Below are 20,913 nucleotides of genomic sequence, written 5' to 3'. Positions count from 1 at the left end.
GGTAGTCACAAAAACTTGGAAAGGGTTCAGAATAAGAGTCATGAGGATATCTGAAGATTTGAGAATATTATTTTACAAAAGAGACAGTTGGAGATGGTTTCAACACAATCTGAAATTTTATCCAGGGTGAGGCAATTCTGGAAAATACTACAGAGTATTTTCACACAGAAGCACAGTGACAGCCAGCAGAAGACACATGCTCCAGAAATATCCATGGCAGTGATTTGCATATGGTCCATTTTGTATTCACTTGTGCTTCCTCTTTTGGTGCTTCCTGGTAGTGTATTATATTGTTCTATGTGTCTAGAGGACAATTAAAAAGAGGAGAAGCATGTTCAAACTTATCTTGACTTAGCTGACTCAAGTGCTTTTTTGAGCAAATGATAGTGTTTCGGGGAAGAATAGTTACACATCAGGTGAAACAATAAATCAATAGTCTAAAGCAGGGCCAGGGATCTATTGCCAAAGATCTGCATGTGGACTTCTGCTTTTCTTCATGTGGCCTAATTCCATGTTGGTAGAGAAGCCTAGAGCAGAAGAAAGAGTGTAGAAAGTGGAGAGTGGAAGAGAGAGCTGAAACAGATGGATTCATGGAAGGAAAAGGGGAGGCAGAAGTCCTCTCTCAAGTCATCCACCCCTGAGAAGAAACTACAGATATCAGGGAACCTAATTCTACATTAAGCAGAAATGACAGAACAGACTCCCCCCAAATCGGGTGCCAAATCATACATTTGTTGCCAACCCTAGTGGGATTTTCGACTTTTGTTTCAGGTTCATTAGTTCTTAAAACTATATTTGAACATATTTCTGATAAAGTTAACATACTTTTATGTAGAGCAGTAGAGATTCATTCAACTGGCACATCTGAACATTGGAGGAGGGATGATACAAAGATGGCAGTGACTAACTGCTTTTTTCTGACATGAGTGATTCTATTGAAACAAAAGAAAAAGCTTTCATAGTTTTGAACTCGCTCAGACATTTAAAATGTTTTGGCAAGGGTAATGGTGGGTGGCTTACCAGCCTGAGTGTTACTATGGAAATTTCTCTTTGAACAGAAGTGATTTGGCAAGTTTGGTTCACCTTTGAGACTATTTGTGTCAAGTTTGACTATTGTTAATGTGGGATAGAAGAGATATCAAATTCACCTTCCAACCAAAGTTTGTTAGACTTTAGTGTTGCAGACCAGACGAAGTTAAGCAAAATCCAATTTAATCCTAACATGTAAAAACACGGGTCAAATTTCTCTGTGAGTCTATGCAAGAAACAAGTCAGAAGGTGACAATAAAACCTGAATAAATGTCTATTACTGCTCAGGTGTTTGGCTTTTCAGTATGTGTCTTACCATATTGGAATGAGACTTGTGTAGGCAAGAGTCTTCTTTGTTTATATCGCAGCAGTGCAGAATGATTCCAGCATGCTAGGGTATGTTTTGTCTTTTTGTGCTATAAATTAACATGGCTTCTCCTTTATGGCTGTGTGTGCACACCATACATTGAAAGCACATTATTTCCCCCAAATAATCTGTAATTTCTCATCACAGAGCCATAATGCTCAGCACACTTAACAAACTAGAGTTCCTAGAATTCTTGTGGGGAAAATAATGTGCTTTCAGTGTTGTGCGTATGCAGCCTAAATGCTGGAAGTGAAATCCCATTGGGATGGGATATACTGAACTATCAGGCTTATAGCCAGTGGTGTAATTGTAAATTTTGACATGCAGGAGATCATTGTGACAGTCTCCAAAGCCATGCCCAAAGGAGAATCAAAAAATACAGACACCTGTGCTGATCCATTTTATGGAAATAATACTCAGTTTATCAGGGTCACCATGACTGCAGTCCTCAGTGGTGCTTACTTCTGACTGTGTAGGTTCAGTGGGAAAAACATGACGACCTTTAACAGAAGTTCTTCAGCCAGCTGAAATGTATTTATTATTCATTTATTTTATCAATTTTTTGAAACAACTTCTAAATGAGTCTCAAGACTATATACGTGAAAACAATTAAAAATAGCTTTAAAAATAGTGCAAAAAAGACACTTGATTTAAAACAATGCAGTATGAACTCATGTGTAGATCATTTCACCCAGCTGGAAAACCTATTGAAAGAAAAATGTATATTGTTTCCAGAATGGCGAAAACCTGTTGTGCCTTAAGAGGGATGCTGTTCCACAAAATGGGTATAGCCACACTGGAAACCCTTCTCCAAGTTACTGTGGATCAGGGTTCTGATATTTTAGGGACTTAGGTGGGTAACCTTCCTACAAACACAGTGACTAACTGGTAAGGGGTAAGGCAGTCTCTCAAGTAACCTGGCCCTGAGCTGTATCAAGTCTTATATGGACTAGTAGCAGATCAGCCAGTGTAGATCCCCCAGATAAGGTGTTATATGCTGGTAATAGTTTATTCTTACAACCATCCTTATTGCCATGTTCTTTATTAGCTGCAGCCTCTGTAGCAACCTCCAGGGTAGCCCCACATAAAGAGCATTACAGTAATCCAGCCTTGAGGCTGAAAATGCATGGGCAACTGTAGTCAAATTATTCATTTAGCTTCAATTAGAAATGCTAACAATCTTGCAAATAAGTGTTGCCATTTGAACTTCTAGTGTAAAGTAGCTCAATTATTTTCCTCATTCTCTGACTTCCTGCATGCTAATCTTTAACAAATAACATCGGAAAGTCTCATTGTCACCTCATTCATTTTGCCAAAACATGGAGCTTCTTCCAATTATCTTGGCACCCCAGGACATGCCTTCATTGCTACCTCTCTGAAAAAAACCCTGAAGCTGTCCTCTCCCATGTGTATGCCCTCCACTGTTCTACAGCTTATAGCCACAACTGTTTCTTTTTACACAAAAAGTACTGCTGTTTTCTGAGATGGCAAGAGGGGAACGGCTGAATTCCCAGACCAGTGGAAATATCAGCACGGCTAATAATGAAATCTGCATTCAGAATTCCAGAATGTATTTTAAAATGTCAACCAACTGTCATTTAAAAAACTTGCCCAGATACATGTACATGAAAGATTGATTCTCTTAGGTGTGATGTTGAGAGTTTTATGTTACAAAATAATTGCTCCCATTGTTAGCTACTTGCTCTTCTTATCTGTGGCTAATCACAAACAAGGGAAACATTTGCTTTGTAAGCAAACCTTCAGAGCAAGAATGAGATCTATCCTTGAGGAAATAGCCAGAATACCAGTTTGAAGTATGCCACATCTTAGTATTTGAGTGTTAGCAAGATTATACAAGAGCTTCATTTAAGAATGGGTGTCTGTTCTCATTCCCATGCCCTTCCTGTTTTCAGACAAAATGAGATTTGTCCTCAGAATCTCCTTCTTACACTACCCTCTAAGTAGTGTTATAGAACAGTGGTGGCTAATCTGTAATGTTGTTGGACTCTGATTCCTATCAGCCTCAGCCAGCATGGCCATGTCTGACATGATGGAAGTTGCAAGCCAGCACTATCAGGAGGGTCACAGGTTCCCCATCCCTGTTATAGAAAATTTGATATATACTTGGCATGTCATTTTGTTTTTTTAAAAAACACAAAGCAAAACGCCACCTGAATTACCTATATAACTGTGTAGCGCAGGGGTGTGATTCTTAATACCCACTGCAGTGAGACAAGATAAAGTGTGGATAAACCCTCACAGCCTCAGGTGCAATAAGCTGCTTCCAAACTCTGCTGTTGTAGGAAACAGAGAGGTGGGGGCAACAGCATCTTAGGGCTCCACACAAATGATTATAGTCTGCATGAGTGATGCCTTCGTGTCCAACATGTTGGTCCCAGGCTACCAGTGGGGAGGAGGGTGGATGGTGAATGGAACCAAATGTACACTTCATCAGGATCAGACCTATGTCTGTGAGTCTTCTGAGCTCCTTGGCCCTTGGCCAGTGCCTGACTTGGCTGATTTTTGCTGCTGACCATGATTGCATCTAACATGTTAAAGCCAGGATACAAAATAGTAATATTTTTTTAAAAAGTTAAGAATTAACTTCTACTCTGTTGCACACATGTATCTACATTTTCCAGTATTTTTCTTGCCAACTCCCTTGGCTGGCTGAGTGACCTCTGGGCATCCTGTGGGGTACAGCTCACAGTGCCACACCTAATTTATTATAACCTGTCTTCAGTACATCATGAGAATGAGATAAATCCATGTTAAATCCTAAATGTTCAGAATATAATGATTCTGGAAATATAAAGGTCTCCTGGGTTAGCTGCCTTCCTGTTATGATTCCATTATTTCCTTGGCTTTATATGATGGTGGCACCTCCTAGTTGCTGCACTGCTTTTCACTGAATTAATGGAACAACTGAATTGTGTCAGTGTCAGTAGTCAGGAAGATCACTGAAAAATAATTATTAAAAACGGATAAGAACTAAAACTATTCTTTCCCCCAACAGACTGCTAGCATGTTGATTGTGGCTGAATCCAGGTCATCCGGAATCTACAGTTGCATAGCTTCCAATAAAGTGGGAAGTGACGAAAGAAATATTAGTTATTTTGTAACAGGTGAGATACAATTAATGTGATATTAAATCATACAGCTATTGATCGACTACATTTTGACCCATTTCTGTTTGGAGGGGATAACTATAGTGAATGAAAATAACAAAAATTATAGGGTGCTAATAGATTAATCCTTATTCTGAAATTATTACTGGCTGGGAATTTTCTGTTTGTTACCAGCCGCCACCTGTGACTTGTGAGCTATTTTCTTCTTCCCCTTAAGGTATTATTACAAAATACCTTCAACATGGCTGGTTCACTTGTAGCTCCGTCATGTATGTTCACAGCAAGGTGTGGGTCTCCGAAGTGAGCCTTGGTCTCACATGCCCTGCAAGAAACCAAATGCATGCTGGACTCGTATCCATGAACATACTGATGTGGATCTATTATGGGCTGAACTAAGAAATTACTTTGTAGCATGAGAAAAGCACTTGGGTGAATCCATTCTAACAAGTTGTTATAACAAGCTTACCCTTTTCTCCTTGCGGTCAACTGCTCTTGCTGAGGGAGAAAAAACCCCACAAAAAACACCACCTTTAAACTAATGCCAGTACAAAATGCTGATGGCTGTGAACAGAAGGCCAGGATGCTAAAAAGGATTTCCTTTCAGTATATTCAAAATAGATACTTCAGGGCTAGACTGATTGCTAGACGTTGTTAGCTTTTCAACAGCTTTCAAGTTTGTTCTCATTTGAAGACTGGCTTCATCAGAGAATGGCAGGAAGGGGACAGGAACATATCTGGGGCAAAAAAAAAAAAAAGCCTTCTAGGGCCTGTAAAATGGACTAGATGAATATGTCCTGGGACATGTGTACATTCTGACCGCAGGGTAGAAGCACTAGATTCAATATAAGCCTGATCCTTCCCCTATTTTTTGTGGTTGTTTTGCTGGCACACAGCAGGGCCATGGGTGTGTTTGCAATTACTGAGGGTGAGACAGGAACAGCAAAGCCTTATCTCCTGGCTGACCAGTGTCACTAAAGGCATTTTATTTTGAGATTCCTGATGGTGCTTGGCAAAGATAAACAAAATCTTCCATCAGGAAACCTGGGAGCTATTTCCACAGGAAGTTTCAAATCACTACATTAAATAAAACTCTTTTACATCATTCCAGCCACTCGCTATCCCGCTTTTCTCAGGCTTTAACAAATTGTATGAGGTGGTTATAAATCAGGAGTCTTTTAAAGAAGAAACTTAGTGTAATGTCTTCTTCCAAAATCAGTTTGTTTCTTTTCTCTCAAAATAGCCTGTATACAAAATTATCTATTCAAACTGGACAGTATTTTTAACATTATGATAGTTACTTTATCAACTGCCCTGTGATCTCTGGATGAAGGGTGATACAAATGTAATAAATAATTATAATAAATAAAGTGCACATTATGTCAGGATTAGACATAGATATGTCACTTAGCTTTTGCTTGATCTTTGTGTGCAATAACTTGGTTTGTTCATTAGCTAAGTAACATTATATATATGGGAAAGGAACCTGTAACCCAGCAAATGTTGTTGGACTCCAGTTCCCATCAGCCCCAACCAGCATGGCTAATGGCCAGGGATGATGGGAGTTGTAGTCCAGCATATCTGGAGGCCCAGAGGTTCCCCATCCCTGTGCTGTGCAGGAAGATGTAGCTTTCACATTAGGCTATATATTATGTAGCCCAGAATTTAGCTTAGTGCAATTGCTACTTATACTAAGATCATTATAATAATTTAAACATAGCGAATGTAAACTAGAATCCATTTCAAATACTCACCTAATCAAATGCAGGCATAAATATTGATCAAGCAACTGAAAGGGGTAATCTAAAGTTATACAGAGGCTATAAAGGAAATTTTATGCGTATATGATTAGACGGCAGTTTTTATTATAAAAGAGAAATCTGAAAACGAGTTTGAACTCTATAAATCCTTACAGTCACGAGGCCCTCACTCCTTTGAGAAGCTCAAAAACATGGTCCTCTTTCATTGTTTCCTTGGTAGGAAGAGCAAGAGAGTTAGCTTCAGATGAGTTTGTGTGGGAGAAGGTGGACTGTGCCCTATGAATAAAAAGTACGTTTTGTTTTTTGACAGATGTGCCAAATGGATTCCATATTAACTTAAAGAAAGCACCAATTGAAGGAGAAACCTTGGTGTTGTCCTGTTTAGCCAACAAATTTCTGTACAAAGACATTGCCTGGTTATTACCAAGGACAGTTAACAACCAAACAAGAATAAAAAAGGCAGCCACTAAGGAGTATTCCATTGGTCTCACTCTCAGCATCAAGAATGTTTCGCTTGAACATTCAGGCACGTACACCTGCCGAGCAAGGAACATATACACTGGAGAAGAAGTGCTTCAAGAGAAAGACGTTACAGTCAGAGGTGAGCACTGTAACAAAAAGGCTGTTTTCTCACGGATCCGCAAATTTAAGAGCGCAAGGAATGATTGTACAACACAACACAACATAAACCATTAAAGGACTCACTAAAAAGTGAAAGTTCTCTCATATAATCTCGATTGATTACTGCTGTACACTTCCAAAAAATGGGAGGTTTGGACATAGGAGGAGTAGCCATGCAAAAATGAACCAAAAAGAGAGAGAAAGTAAACAACAAACCCCCAAACCTGGGCTTGCATTTGGCTCAGGAAGATATGTTCTGCTTTGACAAAGATATGGAAGTTGGGATTTGGAAGACTTCCCCATCCCCTGCACTGAATTTTGTGTGTTATGTTGTATTGTTCTTTGCAGTCTCCCACCAAGTGCTAATGAAAAACTTTGGACTACCTTCTCCTCGGCTTTGATATTCGACCTCCTCCTAAGTGTCAAAGCTGCATAAACTGAAAACACTTTTTAAAAAAAAATAGAAAAACTGCTGGCTTGGGTCAACATTGGACATTTTATAACTTAACTTTAAAGTGCAGAATAAGCACGGCTCAGTTCGAGAGATTGACTGGACTACAGTATTTTTTACTTTAATCTGCTCTTTGTGGATTTATAAATATTGCCTGCTGAGCAAGTTCTTATGCTTATTTATTTGAATTCATTTTTCTACACTAAATATATTAATCTTTTTTAAAAAAGAAAACCAACAATTCTCAGGGAAGGCTCTGAGGATGCAGAATAAGAAATAAAAATGTTGAAATAAGGCACAGCCCTCTTGTATTGTTTGCATGAATTAGAATATTCATGGACCCTCTTTCTTTGAACAAATAAACTGTGATAGCTTTCCCAGTGCCCTCCCTTTGGTTCCCTTTCAAATAAATCACAGTGCTACTGTTAAAGGTGTGTTGACATCAGTGGGAAAACTCTTTCCTGATTCATTATGGTATAGTTGTTGTAGCTATCTTTATAAAGGAGAATCACCACATTTACCCCTATTGATGAGATTCCAGTCATCACAGAAAAATGTTTAATGTATTTGTCCAAATCTAAATTTAAAATTAAGGCTTTTAGGAGATATATATTATTTATACACATGCACACAACATTGCTTTTCATATGCAAATGATAATAGGATTTAACATGGGGATTTAAAAATGACTAAACTACTGATGAAGAATTAAAAGTAATTTTTGTTACTTTTAAGCATTCCTTGTCTTTCTATTTTGTGATTTTATTTCAAGGTGTTTCTGTGTATTATAAAATCTGTATAAGAAAGAAGTTACTATTTTTAATAGATCTGATAATTTTATTTTTTTACAATGCATATCTATTATATTTGGAGGGGCGTTCATTTATGATTAATTATTATATAGAATTCTTTTAGCCAAGCATGTGGGGATCACAATAGCGACAGCAAAAATGGGAACAAAAGTGGCTTTGCTATTAAAACAGAGGGTGACAACATGACAATTTCTGGTGCCTGAGAACTCACCCACCCATTTCCTCCTTCAAGGTAGCAGGACCGTGTCCCCCAGCCAAGCTTGTCGTTCACGTGGGAATTGCTTTTGTCAAGTGTGAACTGGTAAACAATAGCATTTCCCCATCATGCCAGTTATGTGGAGCCTAAAATGATTTGAAAACAATTAGCTACCTGGAAGTTGTCAGGGTAAAGAAAAGAATTATTGTTCCTATCTTGAAATTTCACCTATAGCCTTTTTGTATACAGTAGATCTTTTTTCAATATTACCATGATAGCTTCCAGAAACAATATGCATTCTGGCAAAGCAACTTTCTGCTGCTGTTTTTAATACGGTTACAAAGCCAATCCGATTATTGGTAACTGCATTCCAGTGACAGCAAGTGTATTTTACTGTGCATTCTTGGAGAAAAACAGGAAGAGAGAGCCTCATCTCTATAGAAGTTATATGTCAGAAAATATTTTATGGCAAGAAGTAGGCTGCAATGACAGGACTTTATGAATTTGCAGTAGCCTGAAAACTATAGTTTAGGAGTTTGAAGAAGCGAAAGAAGCTGCTGACCGTTGGATTCAATCCACCAAGCACTGATTGTGGGCCAGCTCCACAGGATGAATTGGAATAGCAAGCATATAAGCCTGATTTACAGTCTAATGGAAAGGTTAGAGCACAATACTCACCTGTGGAAACAAATAAAGGTTTATAGCAAATCCTAAGGAAAGGAAGGTATCCTGGCAATTCCATAACTTGGAGTTGGCCAAAGCTTCAACAACCATGTGCTGCAATAGTTTGAATGATTGTTACTGCATCACCACCCATGTTGGAATGTATGAAAGAACCTCAATAATAATGTGTTAGAAAAGGGGCTTAGAGGAGTCCCTTTTTGCATTGTAACTGATGCATAGATACCACTGCTAATACTGATTATTGCAGTTGCACTGGAAAGGGATGGATTTTGTTCTTTGTTGGGTGATTTATAATTCCCATATATGATGTGGAGAATAATTTAAAATTACATTTGTATTTCTTTAAGTGCATATTAAAAGTTCTGATGTGTATTTGCTGACTTATCGGTCATTCAACTGATAATATAAGTTGCCTCATAAAGAGATTCAATTGTTAAATGAAATGAGCTGTGCAAAAAGGAGCCAAGATATGTTTAATGTTTTCTTTGTTGGTCATATTTATGTGAGGGGTTTTTTTCTGTCTCAGGGTTAATTTTCTTCTTGCTACTGAAGGCCTAGGTCCACTAATTTGATGGTAGCAGAGGAATTTCTACTCCCTCTGCAATTCCATTCATGTTTCTGTAGTTAAAGGATACAGTCCACCATGAACTTCTCCTGTACTGAAATTTATACAGAAGTTCCCTGTCAATTGTATGCAAAATTGGCTAAATGGTTGCAAGTGAAATCGAAAAGAGATTTCTACCCTAAGGTCAAATGAAAAGAAGCTAAGCTAGTTAGAAGTGCTTGTGAAAATCCCAGTCTGTTACATTCATAAAACACAGAAGTAGGAGTAAGGGAAAGAATGATTTCTTGCCTTAATCAAGCCTTTCCAAATCAGCTAATTATGGCAATAGCCTAATAGAAAGTATGTGAAAAGTGATGCAACCTTATCTTTAAGCAAGAAAGCATTTTTCAATATTGAAAACATGTGTATGGCTATAAACAAATTAAAATTAATCAGAAATAACATACAGACTTTGTGACATCTGTTTTTTATGGTTTCACTGTCTCAAGTGTCTTGGTTCTGCTGTTTTCTGTAGAAACCCATGGAACAGAAAACTTACATACCATATGTGGTTAGATTCATTCATCTTTTTCTCTTGTCAAACACATTTTCAACTATCATGCCTTTATAGATAGTACTTTGGCAGAAACAGAAATTAAATAAATGGGCAACAGAATATAAACTTCCACAATCCATTGCAAAAAAAGAAAATGATGAGAAAACGTGGGAGGGTGTCTTGATCATTTGTGAAGAAGTGCTCTGTAACTACACTTCATACTACAGTAGTTTCCTGGTTATGCTGCACCAAGCAGTTTATAATCTAGCTGGACACAGGATCAGTACTACAATATTTGGCAGAAATTATGTTCAGTTACTGGGATTATTTTTAGAAACGATTTTTTATGTTATGTTTTTAACAGGCTGTATATAAAAGGACAGAAGGAAGCTTACAAAAATGGTTATTCTTTCAAATAATTGGTCTGTCATAATTAATGATAGAAAGCCTCATCAGATATTTGTAGGAGTCCAGCTTTCCTACAAAGAGAGGAAAAGCCATTGTGTAGCCAAGTGAGCGCAGTTCTGACCTTGATCACATCACGCAGGAGCATATTATTGCCAAAATGAAAAGAATCTTACCAACATCTTATTCTACCAATAAGCATTCTTTATTATCACAGTGAACATTGTCTAAAAGATTTCTGGTAGGGGCACCCGAAAAATGAACTAAAGGAACTTAGAGGAGAGAGAACTCCAGGATCCTATAGGATTTTTCAGGATCACATGTGCAGTGAGTTATCTTCATGAGATCTGTAGTTAAATCAATTAACAGGAACAGGACATTTGAGTGAAAATGGGTTGTGTCACAATTGGTACAAGAAATATCAATCATAGAGAAATATATTTGCTAGATGGCTGTTCAAAACTGCTTAGGAAGAAAGAAAACCACAAAGGATGAGAGGAGTGCCTGGAAGATGGAAAGCTAATTAATTAGATTAGTCTCTTTTTCATACTTATATTTTATGAGGTTGCTGCCTTAAAACATCTCACATGGTGACTGACTGGGTAATCTGCATGTGGAGAACAAAACCATATTATGCAGAGATAACACTGAAAACAATTTGATTCTATACTTGGTTCATGTGTGGAATTAAGGCACTTGAATTATATGTCTAAATGTGCTGGGCAGCCTATTATTAAAACACATTTAGTAACCAAGTGTTACTAAAAGGGATGAAAAATGGTAAAGCTACTCTGAGAGATTCACAAGCTGCAGAATTTCCAAAGTTCAATAAACAACCTCTCCAGTCCACTGAAGTCTTCAGATTGACCTGTTGCCATGTTATAATGTTCACTTGTTCTTTTGTTGGCTATTTGATGTTGAACTAACCAAAGGCCTCTCACCCCATGCCTGCTTGTACTGTTTAGTTTTCAAGTGATGGCTGTCATTATTATATTATATCATATTACATTATATTATAGCTTATGCAATTTATTTAAATGCTGCCCTCCACAAGACTTATGGGAACCATAGTTTTGTTAAGGGTACTTGGAATTATAACTCTGAGAGTGTAAACTACAGTTGTCAGGGTTCTATGGAAGAAGTAATGTGCTTTAAACATGCTTTAAATGTATAGTGTGTGTGCAGTCTAAATAATAATAATCCAAACCACATTCACAATACAGACAGACAGTACTCTATTGTGCTTTGGGTTGATGATGCTAGCAAATATTTCCAGAATTGTAACACATTTCAAACTGGAAAGAAAAGCCTGCATTCTTCTTTGTAGAGAAGTTGCCTCAAATTTTGAATAAAAGCACCAACCAGCTTGGCTGATTTGTATTGTGCTGCCTCTTGTTAGTAGTGATTGATTATGGAGTGATAGTGTCTACAGAACCAAGGTCTATTTAGGATATTATTTTCCATGTACCCAGAGAAACAACATGGACAAATTCAACAGGCACCACTTGATCTATTTTGAAACTCTTATTCTCTTGAGCTACTGCAGCAACTGCTTAGATGTACACTGTGCACGCGCATATATATATATATATATATATATATATATATATCAAACAGAAATAAGTATCAAACAGCTGAAAAAGCTATAGCTTGTATAGGGCAAGCAATTTTTATTTTTATTTTAGTTTTTTTAAAGGAGGAGGTCACGGCTCTAGAAGCATGCTAACTGATGTGTCAATGTGTTTTGTAGCTCAGGAAGCACCGTACCTGCTGCGGAACCTCACTGATCAGGTTGTCAACAGCAGTCACTCTGTTAGTCTGGAGTGCCTTGTTCATGGTGTGCCAGAACCTCAGATATCCTGGTTCAAAAACAACGCACAGCTACAGCAAGAGCCAGGTGAGTGCAGTACTCGCCATAATTTATTTCTAGATGACACAGTAACATGGGGCCTGCTTTGCAATTCAACGGAGTCAGCCAAAATATTTTGGTGCTTATGTAGAATATCCAAATTGCACTCTCATACAGGCCCAAGCTAAAAGTACAATAGACGGAGTACAGACCATTTGATGCTCCTTGATTGCATCCAAAATAAGCCATCTGAATCATCTGCTTCCCTCTTCCTCCTGGCAGATCCAGCTTTGATCAGCGCAGTGACAATAGCACCAAGCCAGCCATCGCTGTTCCAAACGCCATGCTATACATCTTGTTTGTTTTTATATGGCAGATTATTATTTTTAATCCCACCCTTCAAAGAACGTTTTCCAGGGTGGCTTGCAGAGAACAAGTTATGAGCAACTTCCTCATGCACTTCCTCTGTTGGCACCCTGCAATCACTGGAAGCCCTGCCATCTGGAAGTGCCTTAAATGTACTTCAAGAATGCTTAGATCTAATTTGTTCTTGGCAGGCAAGTGTCCAAAGACCCTCCCAATAAAAGAAACCTGACCGCCAGCATATAGAAGAAACTTGACTGCCTCTATAAGTCTGACAGTTATCCTCAAGCATACTGCTTGAGGGGCACCACGTTGCCTCCCCCTGCCTATAACACTGTGCCAGAGTTTGGAGACCGATCTACTCACTAGAAAGTATGATTTGACATTGAAAAATGTGGAGTATTGCTAGATTGAAGGCTCACCCTCCCCAGCCAGAAAATCCCTCCTCATGGAGAACTAGTAGCTCAGTGACGAGCATTATAGCCTGTATTTTCCCTCAGATGCAAGTTTTCTATGAGCGGGGGGGGGGGTTACTGGGGGGGGGGGGGAATCCCCACTTAACACTGAAATGTACAGTCCAAAGATTTCTGGGCATGACCAAAGACTGCATCCCTGTCATTTATTTTATTTAAAATATTTCTAGACTGCCTGTCATCCAATAAATATAAGAATTATTATTGTTATAGTTCAAATACAGTAAGACAGCAACCATCAAAAAAGGGGGATAGAGGTTTTTAAACAGATGGACAACTACCAGGGACACAGATTTCCTGCATTGGCAGAGGGTTGGATTAGATAACCGTTGAGGTTCCAGCTCTATGATACCATATTCACTTCTCAAGCTTAGAATGCTTTATCAGCAGCATTGCAAACTATTATGTCAACAATATATCATTATTATTTGTAGAATATCAGCAATGTGCATTGGGCTTTATATGGGAGTATTTATGGAAACAAACAGTAAGAGCAACATGTATTATGGGGAGTGTGTTTGCTACTGCATTGTAAAACATCCTTATACAGTGGTACCTCGGGTTAAGTACTTAATTCGTTCTGGAGGTCCGTACTTAATCTGAAACTGTTCTTAACTTGAAGCACCACTTTAGCTAATGGGGCCTCCTGCTGCTGCCGTGCCGCTGGAACACGATTTCTGTTGTCATCCTGAAGCAAAGTTCTTAACTTGAAGCACTATTTCTGGGTTAGCGGAGTCTGTAACCTGAAGCGTATGTAACCTGAAGCGTATGTAACCCAAGGTACCACTGTACTATAAATGACAGCTATGTTTGTCTTGCAATTGCATTATGATTATGGCCTACATTGAGGAAAGAGGAGAAAGCAGCAACATCTGGAAGAGTCTTCACATAGCATATTTCCTCCATGATGACCAGTGCCACACACCCCCACACCTATTTTTAGCTATTTAATAGCGTAAGCAACTCCTTAAGGTCAGTCTCCTCATACAAGAACATTTACAATTGTACCATTCTCCCACCCCATTTTCCCAGGCAGTGAGAAGCTCTGGGGGGAGCCACTACAAGGTCAGTTTCCTGGTGGGGGAAAGAGTTCAGTGTCTTGCACCATGTGTGTAAAATCTATTTATTTACTAAATTCGTTGGGCAGGAAAGGGACAGCCTCAGACGCACCCATACAGAGAGTGTGCTGATCGCAAAGTAGCTGCAGCTTGCTCAAAGGAAACAACGTAGGCTGAGATTCCAGTTGCAAAATCTCAGGGCTCCTCTAGACCAACGTTTCCCAATTGGGGGGGCGTATGGCCTCCTAAGGGCCCCCATGATATTCAAAGGGGGCCACTGGTGAAAATTGTGTAAATGGGGGGCCACGGCACAAGACTAGGGCACCTCAGAGGGAAGTGAAAAGTGAATTAAATAATCCTGATTGGCTGGCTATCTGCTTGGCCAATCAAAAACGGGTTAGGGGGTGGCCGACCAGGGCCTAGAGCTCCATGTGTGTTTTCTTGGAGCAGTCCTGGTTTGTTTCTGGCAGGAGAGGGCGATTGCTGAGGCTCCCGTTTTGACCAGTAGAGCCCGCGATCCAGAACCCTCAGCTTAGGTAAGCGCAGTGGCAGGGTGACAGTGGGTAGGGCTGTGAGAGCTGGAGCTGCTGCCAGTACTGCTGCCAATGCTGGGCCCAGCCTGGGCCTGACTCTGCAAAGCGTGGGGTGCAATCCATCCCAGCCCCTAGTGGAGTGGGGCCGTTTGGTGCTGCTGAGTGGCTCAGAGCCCCTTGGCAGCATCAGGCAGTGTCAACCCAGCTCCACAAGGCACAGGGTCCAATCTAGACCAATGTTTCTCAACATTTTTTCGACCGTGGCCCTCTTCCGACCTTGTTTCCTTCCTGTGGCCCCACTGTCTTACTGGTGGAAAGGTCATCTTACTAGTCCAACCCCCTGCAACATAGGTAACTCAGCTGAAGCATCCATGACAGATGGCCATCCAACCTCTGCTGAGAAACCTCCAAGGAAGGAGAGTCCACAACCTCCTGAGGAAGATCCATCTTCCATGTATTATAAAAAGTAAACAACATTTATTTTACCCCAATTATCTGACACAGAGAGGGGAACCTACAGATACGGTCCAAAAGGTGCACAGGGAGTTCTGTATATATGGGAGAATATTACAAAGCAAGTGGTCCTCACTAACCTGGTGCAGTCTGGAAGCATCCTCAAGACTTCTGTCTCCTTTGTTAACTACCTTCCATTTTTCTTCAGCCTCCCCCCATCCCTGCCTCCAAGCAGGTGAGTGTATCACCAGTCACCACCCACCAGAAGCTTTCAAGCCATTGACTTCCAAGTTATTACTGCCCATGAAATAAACCTCTTTCATTTCTAACTATAGAAAAAGGCTAGAAAGCAGGTAATATCACAAGAAAATGCTTAGAATATGCTTTCTTTTTGGGTTGCTTCCTACAGAAGATGATTCTGTTACACAGACAACCCTTCCTCTTTTTGCACTATTATAATTCATTTCAAATACTCCTCACTCCACAGGTATAATGTTAGGGCCAGGAAGCCAGAGTCTACTGATTGAAAGAGTGCAAGAGGATGATGCTGGACGCTACCAATGTGTTGCTACCAACCTAAAAGGAACAGTGCAGAGTTCAGCTTACGTCACCATAGAAGGTAAAGCATTGCATGTGTCTTATTTGATTTGTTTTTCCTCTTTGATCTGCTCAGAAGTCCCCATTGCTTTTCATGGAGGAGATCTTGCTCTTCCTGGAGGAACAGGTAAAGTGGCTTGTTGACTGTCTGCACTATTTTTCAAACAAAGCCTTAACTAAAGGAAATGCACTAGGTCACAAAGGAAGCCAAAGGGAAATGCTAGATCAGAATGTGTTTATACTGACCTGAAAATAAGCTTTGCTGCAACCCAACAAACGTAGGGTCAGGGTAGAAGGAGGGTGAGTATATTTAGCCTCCTTCAATACGTCGATCTGCTTCATTTCCTGTTCCAGTCTGCTAGAGGCCAGGATGAGATATATTTGTCATTTTTGTGTCTTTGATTTCAGTGTAGACTGAGCTGTCTGATCCAGCTTAAGATTTGCCCAATTGATGGTACATTTAAGAGTTATTTTGCTCTTGTCTTAATGGTATTTAACTCTTTTTTAAAAAATCCTGCTGAGTTTTCATCTTCAATAACATATTGTATCAGTAAATCTTACAGGGTAATTGTGTGCTCCACTTACAGTGAGATCTCTCTCTTCCTCAAAAGATTTGGGCTACACTATTGAGCAACAGTGGCTAAAGAATCCAGATAGTCCCTCGGATTTCCACCAAGGTTCTAACTCAGGCAAAGGGAACCGGTGTTGCTTCCCCTCAGAGGTTTATCAATCTTATCAGTCCCAGGCAGGATGGCCTTATCAGGGATTATGGGAGTTGCACACTAACAATATTGGAGTGAGTGGACAAAACAGGTTTCTCATCCCTGTTTTAAGGATGCAGTTTACATGATGCTCATTGATGAAAGGTAGATGTTCCCTGTCCACAAGGTACTTCCAGCAAAATTAAATACCAACAGTATTAACCATGCTATTTTATGGGAAACAATTCATAATGGATTAAATTAATAAAACAAAACAAATGTGTAATGTGCCTTTCATAGAATTGTTGAGTTGGGGTGCCTTCCAACTCTACAATTCTAGGATTCTATGGAAGGTACATTACACATTTTAGGAAACATGAGGCCGTTGCTGAAAACGACCATTCTATGTATAATTTTACTGTTCTAAAACACATAGTAAAACTTACCTTATTTCCTGACCACATCCCGTTTCCTATTTCCATGCCCCTCAACTCAATTTGGCATCAGTTTGAGCCCTTGATAAGAGCTCTGTCCTGGGAACACCCCAATTTCTTTTCTATTAATGTTTTTAATTGAATGTTATCAGGTTATATTAGCACAACCCTATCAACAAAAAGTCAAACTAGAGAACAAAAAAAGACTGGAAGAGGGTGGAGGGGATGGGTCAGCATGGGCATGGCCGGGGGGGGGGGGCAGGGAGGAGCAGCTGCTCCCCTAAATCAATAAAAATACATAGCAAACTGAGGTTCTCCCCCCCCCAACAAAAAGTAATCATCAACGTTTCACGTCCACACTTCATTGGAAGATGGCAGAGTAGTGTACAACAAAGTACAATGTATTTGACTGTGAGATCAGTGCATGCACAATTCACACAGGAGTAATCCCAGTAGTTTCAGGGAAATTACATCAGTGGGTTGTCCCTGTTTGACAGATTTGAAAAACAGTTTGTGATTCAAGCAGGAAGGAAACTGTCTGCCCTCCTTATTTCCTTTAAAAATTATTTAGTCTCTCTGCTGATAGAACTAGGTGCTATTTTTGTATCAAGAAGAGATGAATGAAGAGTAGGACTCAGTTGAACTTTTTATAACCTCACTTACTTGGAAATAGGCCTTGTTGAATTCAATGGGACTTACATTTTTGTAGAAGATTGCACTGTGAACACCCTTGTCTAGCAATTAACTTAGAAGGCGGTATAATTGCTGTTACACATGTTAATATATTTTGTAAATTTATTAACCATTTTCCCATTAAAGTAAGTTTTCAAATAAATTTAAACAAGATTTTAAAAACATACACGATAAAATCACAAAATATTACAATTATACAACTGAACAGTAGCAAAATGGTTCATTTAGCAGCCACACCAAGGTCTTGTGTGTAGCAATATTTTCATCCAGAAGTGTAAAGGAAGCAAGACATTGCTCAATGGATCTTCAGAGGCAGGGAATTCCTTTGTTATCCTGGAAAAATGTTACAAGTGGGGTGCCTCAGGGTTCTGTCCTGGGCTCACTGTTATTCAACACCTTTATAAACTTTCTCAAAAGTAAGTCATCCCAGACCAATTTCTTTTTTCAATGGAATTACAAACTTGGTGGATCGGGGAAATGCTGTGGACATAGTGTATCTTGATTTCAGCAAGGCTTTTGACAAAGTCCCCAATTATATTCTCATAGGGAAGCTGGTAAAATGTGGGCTGAATGAGGTAACTGGTTCTACACTTGGGCAGAAAGAACTAGCTGCACAAATATAAGATGGAGGACACCCAGTAGTACATGTGAAACGGATCTAAGGCTCTTTGTAGACCACAAGCTTAACATGAGTCAACAGTGTGATGCAGCAACAAAAAGCTAATACTATTCTCGACTGTATCAACAGGAGTATAGTGTCCCAATCAAATGAAGTAATAGTACCACACTATTCTTCCTTGGTCAGATTCCACCTGGAGTACTGTGTCCAGCTCTGGACACCACAGCTTAGGAAGGATATTGACAAGCTGGAACATATGCAGAAGGGGGAGATCAGGATGATAACAGGCCTGGCAACTAAGCCTTATGAGGAACAGTTGTGGGAATTGGGTATGTTTAGCCTGGAAAAGAGGAGACAGAGGAGATATGAAAGCCATCTTCCACTATCTCAAGGGTTGTCAAATGGAAGATGGAACAAGCTTGTTTTCTTCTGCTCCAAAGGATAGGGCCTGAACCAATGGGTTCAAATTACAAGAAAGGAGATTCCAACTAAACCTTAGGAAGAACTTTCTGATGGTAAGAGGTGCTAGAGAGTGGAACAGACTCCCATGAGTCTATCTCCTTCCTTGGAGATTTTTAAGCAGAGGTTGGATGTCCATCTGTCATGTATGCTTTAGTTGTGATGCTTGAATTCCAGGGTCTTGGACTAGATCACCCTTGGAATCCCTTCCGACTCTACAATTCTATGATTCTATGATTCTTACTTGCCTAGAGGTTGGAAATATATGTGTACATGTGTAGAAGCCTCTGACTTTTATGTGGGTGGAATGTAGCTCACTGTACAAAGGTAAGAGTCTCATCCGTGCAACCCAAGTAACCTTAGGCAACCCAATTGATTTCATGAATTGGTACCTTGTTATGCAAATTGACTTGAACATTTCAAAATGGATTGTGAAACTCACAGCAGAGGAAGCTCAGCAAACTGAAAGAACAACATTATGAAATGGAAACTGTAGCAAACTGGTAGGTGTTCAATATGATGCTTCATCTTCATTTCATTTCTATAACGCTTTATGTTTTTAAGAAAAAAACCCTCAAAGTGGCTTACAACCTACATTAAAGCATCAAATAAAACAATTCAGAATAACACACATAGTTTACAGGAAACTAAAATATTATGTTAAAGATTTCAAAATAAAACATTACAAAAGGCCAACTACAGAATGCACATTTAACACAGCAACGTTTTTTAAAAACGTAAACATTTCAAAGAAAACATTATTAAAGGAAGTCCAATATAAAATGTACATTAAAAACAGAATAAGTAGCAGACAATTTTTTTTTTTACCATAAGCATAGAAGACATCAAGAGTCAGGGCCAGATCAAGTAGTATCTCCCAGCTGCAATCTTGATCTCAAGAAAGCTGAATCAACAGTCATGTTAATATCAGATTACTTCCCAAGTCTAGACCAAATCTGGTTTAAAGGTAAAGAATGATAAGAAGGGAGAGAGAGCAAGGGCCTTGAAGTTGCCCATCAAAGCTTTGCACCTGGATAGCAGACCGAACAGGCACACAGGTCATCTACAGTGAGGGGTATTGCATTTCTATTTAAATTATAGTATATTGTTTCTACATTTACATAGACTTACAGAACGTTATGCAAATTTGTATCTCTTTCCCTTGGTGATGCTTTTTTGTGATGTGTTAGCAGTCTCCCTATTAGATGCTTGTGATTTATATGGAACAATAGGCTGGCTCAGAAAAAGGCTGTTTACATGGCTGGGAATTAATGTCGGCTGCTTTGTTGTTGTTGTTGTTTAGTCGTTTAGTCGTGTCCGACTCTTCGTGACCCCATGGACCAGAGAACGCCAGGCACTCCTGTCCTCCACTGCCCCCCGCAGCTTGGTCAGACTCATGCTGGTAACCTCGAAAACACTATCCAACCATCTCGTCCTCTGTCGCCCCCTTCTCCTTGTGCCCTCCATCTTCCCAACATCAGAGTCTTCTCCAGGGAGTCTTCTCTTCTCATGAGGTGGCCAAAGTACTGGAGCCTCAGCTTCACAATCTGTCCTTCCAGTGAGCACTCAGGGCTGATTTCCTTCAGAATGGAGAGGTTTGATCTTCTTGCAGTCCATGGGACTCTCAAGAGTCTCCTCCAGCACCATAATTCAAAAGCATCAATTCTTCGGCGATCAGCCTTCTTTATGGTCCAGCTCTCACTTCCATACATCACTACTGGGAAAACCATAGCTTTAACTATACGGACCTTTGTTGGCAAGGTGATGTCTCTACTTCTCAAGATGCTGTCTAGGCCTGTCATTGCCCTTCTCCCAAGAAGCAGGCGTCTTTTAATTTCGTGGCTGCTGTCACCATCTGCAGTGATCATGGAGCCCAAGAAAGAAAAATCTCTCACTGCCTCCATTTCTTCCCCTTCTATTTGCCAGGAGGTGATGGGACCAGTAGCCATGATCTTCGTTTTTTTGATGTTGAGCTTCAGACCATATTTTGCACTCTCCTCTTTCACCCTCAATAAAAGGTTCTTTAATTCCTCCTCACTTTCTGCCATCAAGGTTGTGTCATCTGCATATCTGAGGTTGTTGATATTTCTTCCGGCAATCTTAATTCCGGCTAGGGATTCATCCAGCCCAG

The 20,913-nt window shown here is 39.7% G+C and overlaps 1 protein-coding gene across 9 annotated transcripts in view; it reads left to right on the top strand.

The window, feature by feature from the left end:
• The window catches only part of FLT1 (fms related receptor tyrosine kinase 1), a 147,815-nt gene that overhangs the window by 91,098 nt on the left and 35,804 nt on the right, over window positions 1-20,913 (top strand). For all 9 annotated transcript variants that reach the window (XM_079973358.1, XM_079973352.1, XM_079973357.1 and 6 more), the window contains 4 exons: window positions 4,413-4,521; window positions 6,592-6,882; window positions 12,301-12,447; window positions 15,767-15,898. In XM_079973358.1, coding sequence (XP_079829484.1) covers window positions 4,413-4,521; window positions 6,592-6,882; window positions 12,301-12,447; window positions 15,767-15,898 — 679 coding nt within the window. The remainder of the gene's footprint in view (window positions 1-4,412; window positions 4,522-6,591; window positions 6,883-12,300; window positions 12,448-15,766; window positions 15,899-20,913) is intronic.

Source organism: Podarcis cretensis (assembly GCF_951804945.1).
Source record: "Podarcis cretensis genome assembly, chromosome: 4".
NCBI lineage: Eukaryota > Metazoa > Chordata > Lepidosauria > Squamata > Lacertidae > Podarcis > Podarcis cretensis.
The sequence above is the reverse complement of the archived record's forward strand: the minus strand, read 5'-3'. Positions and strand labels throughout refer to the sequence as shown.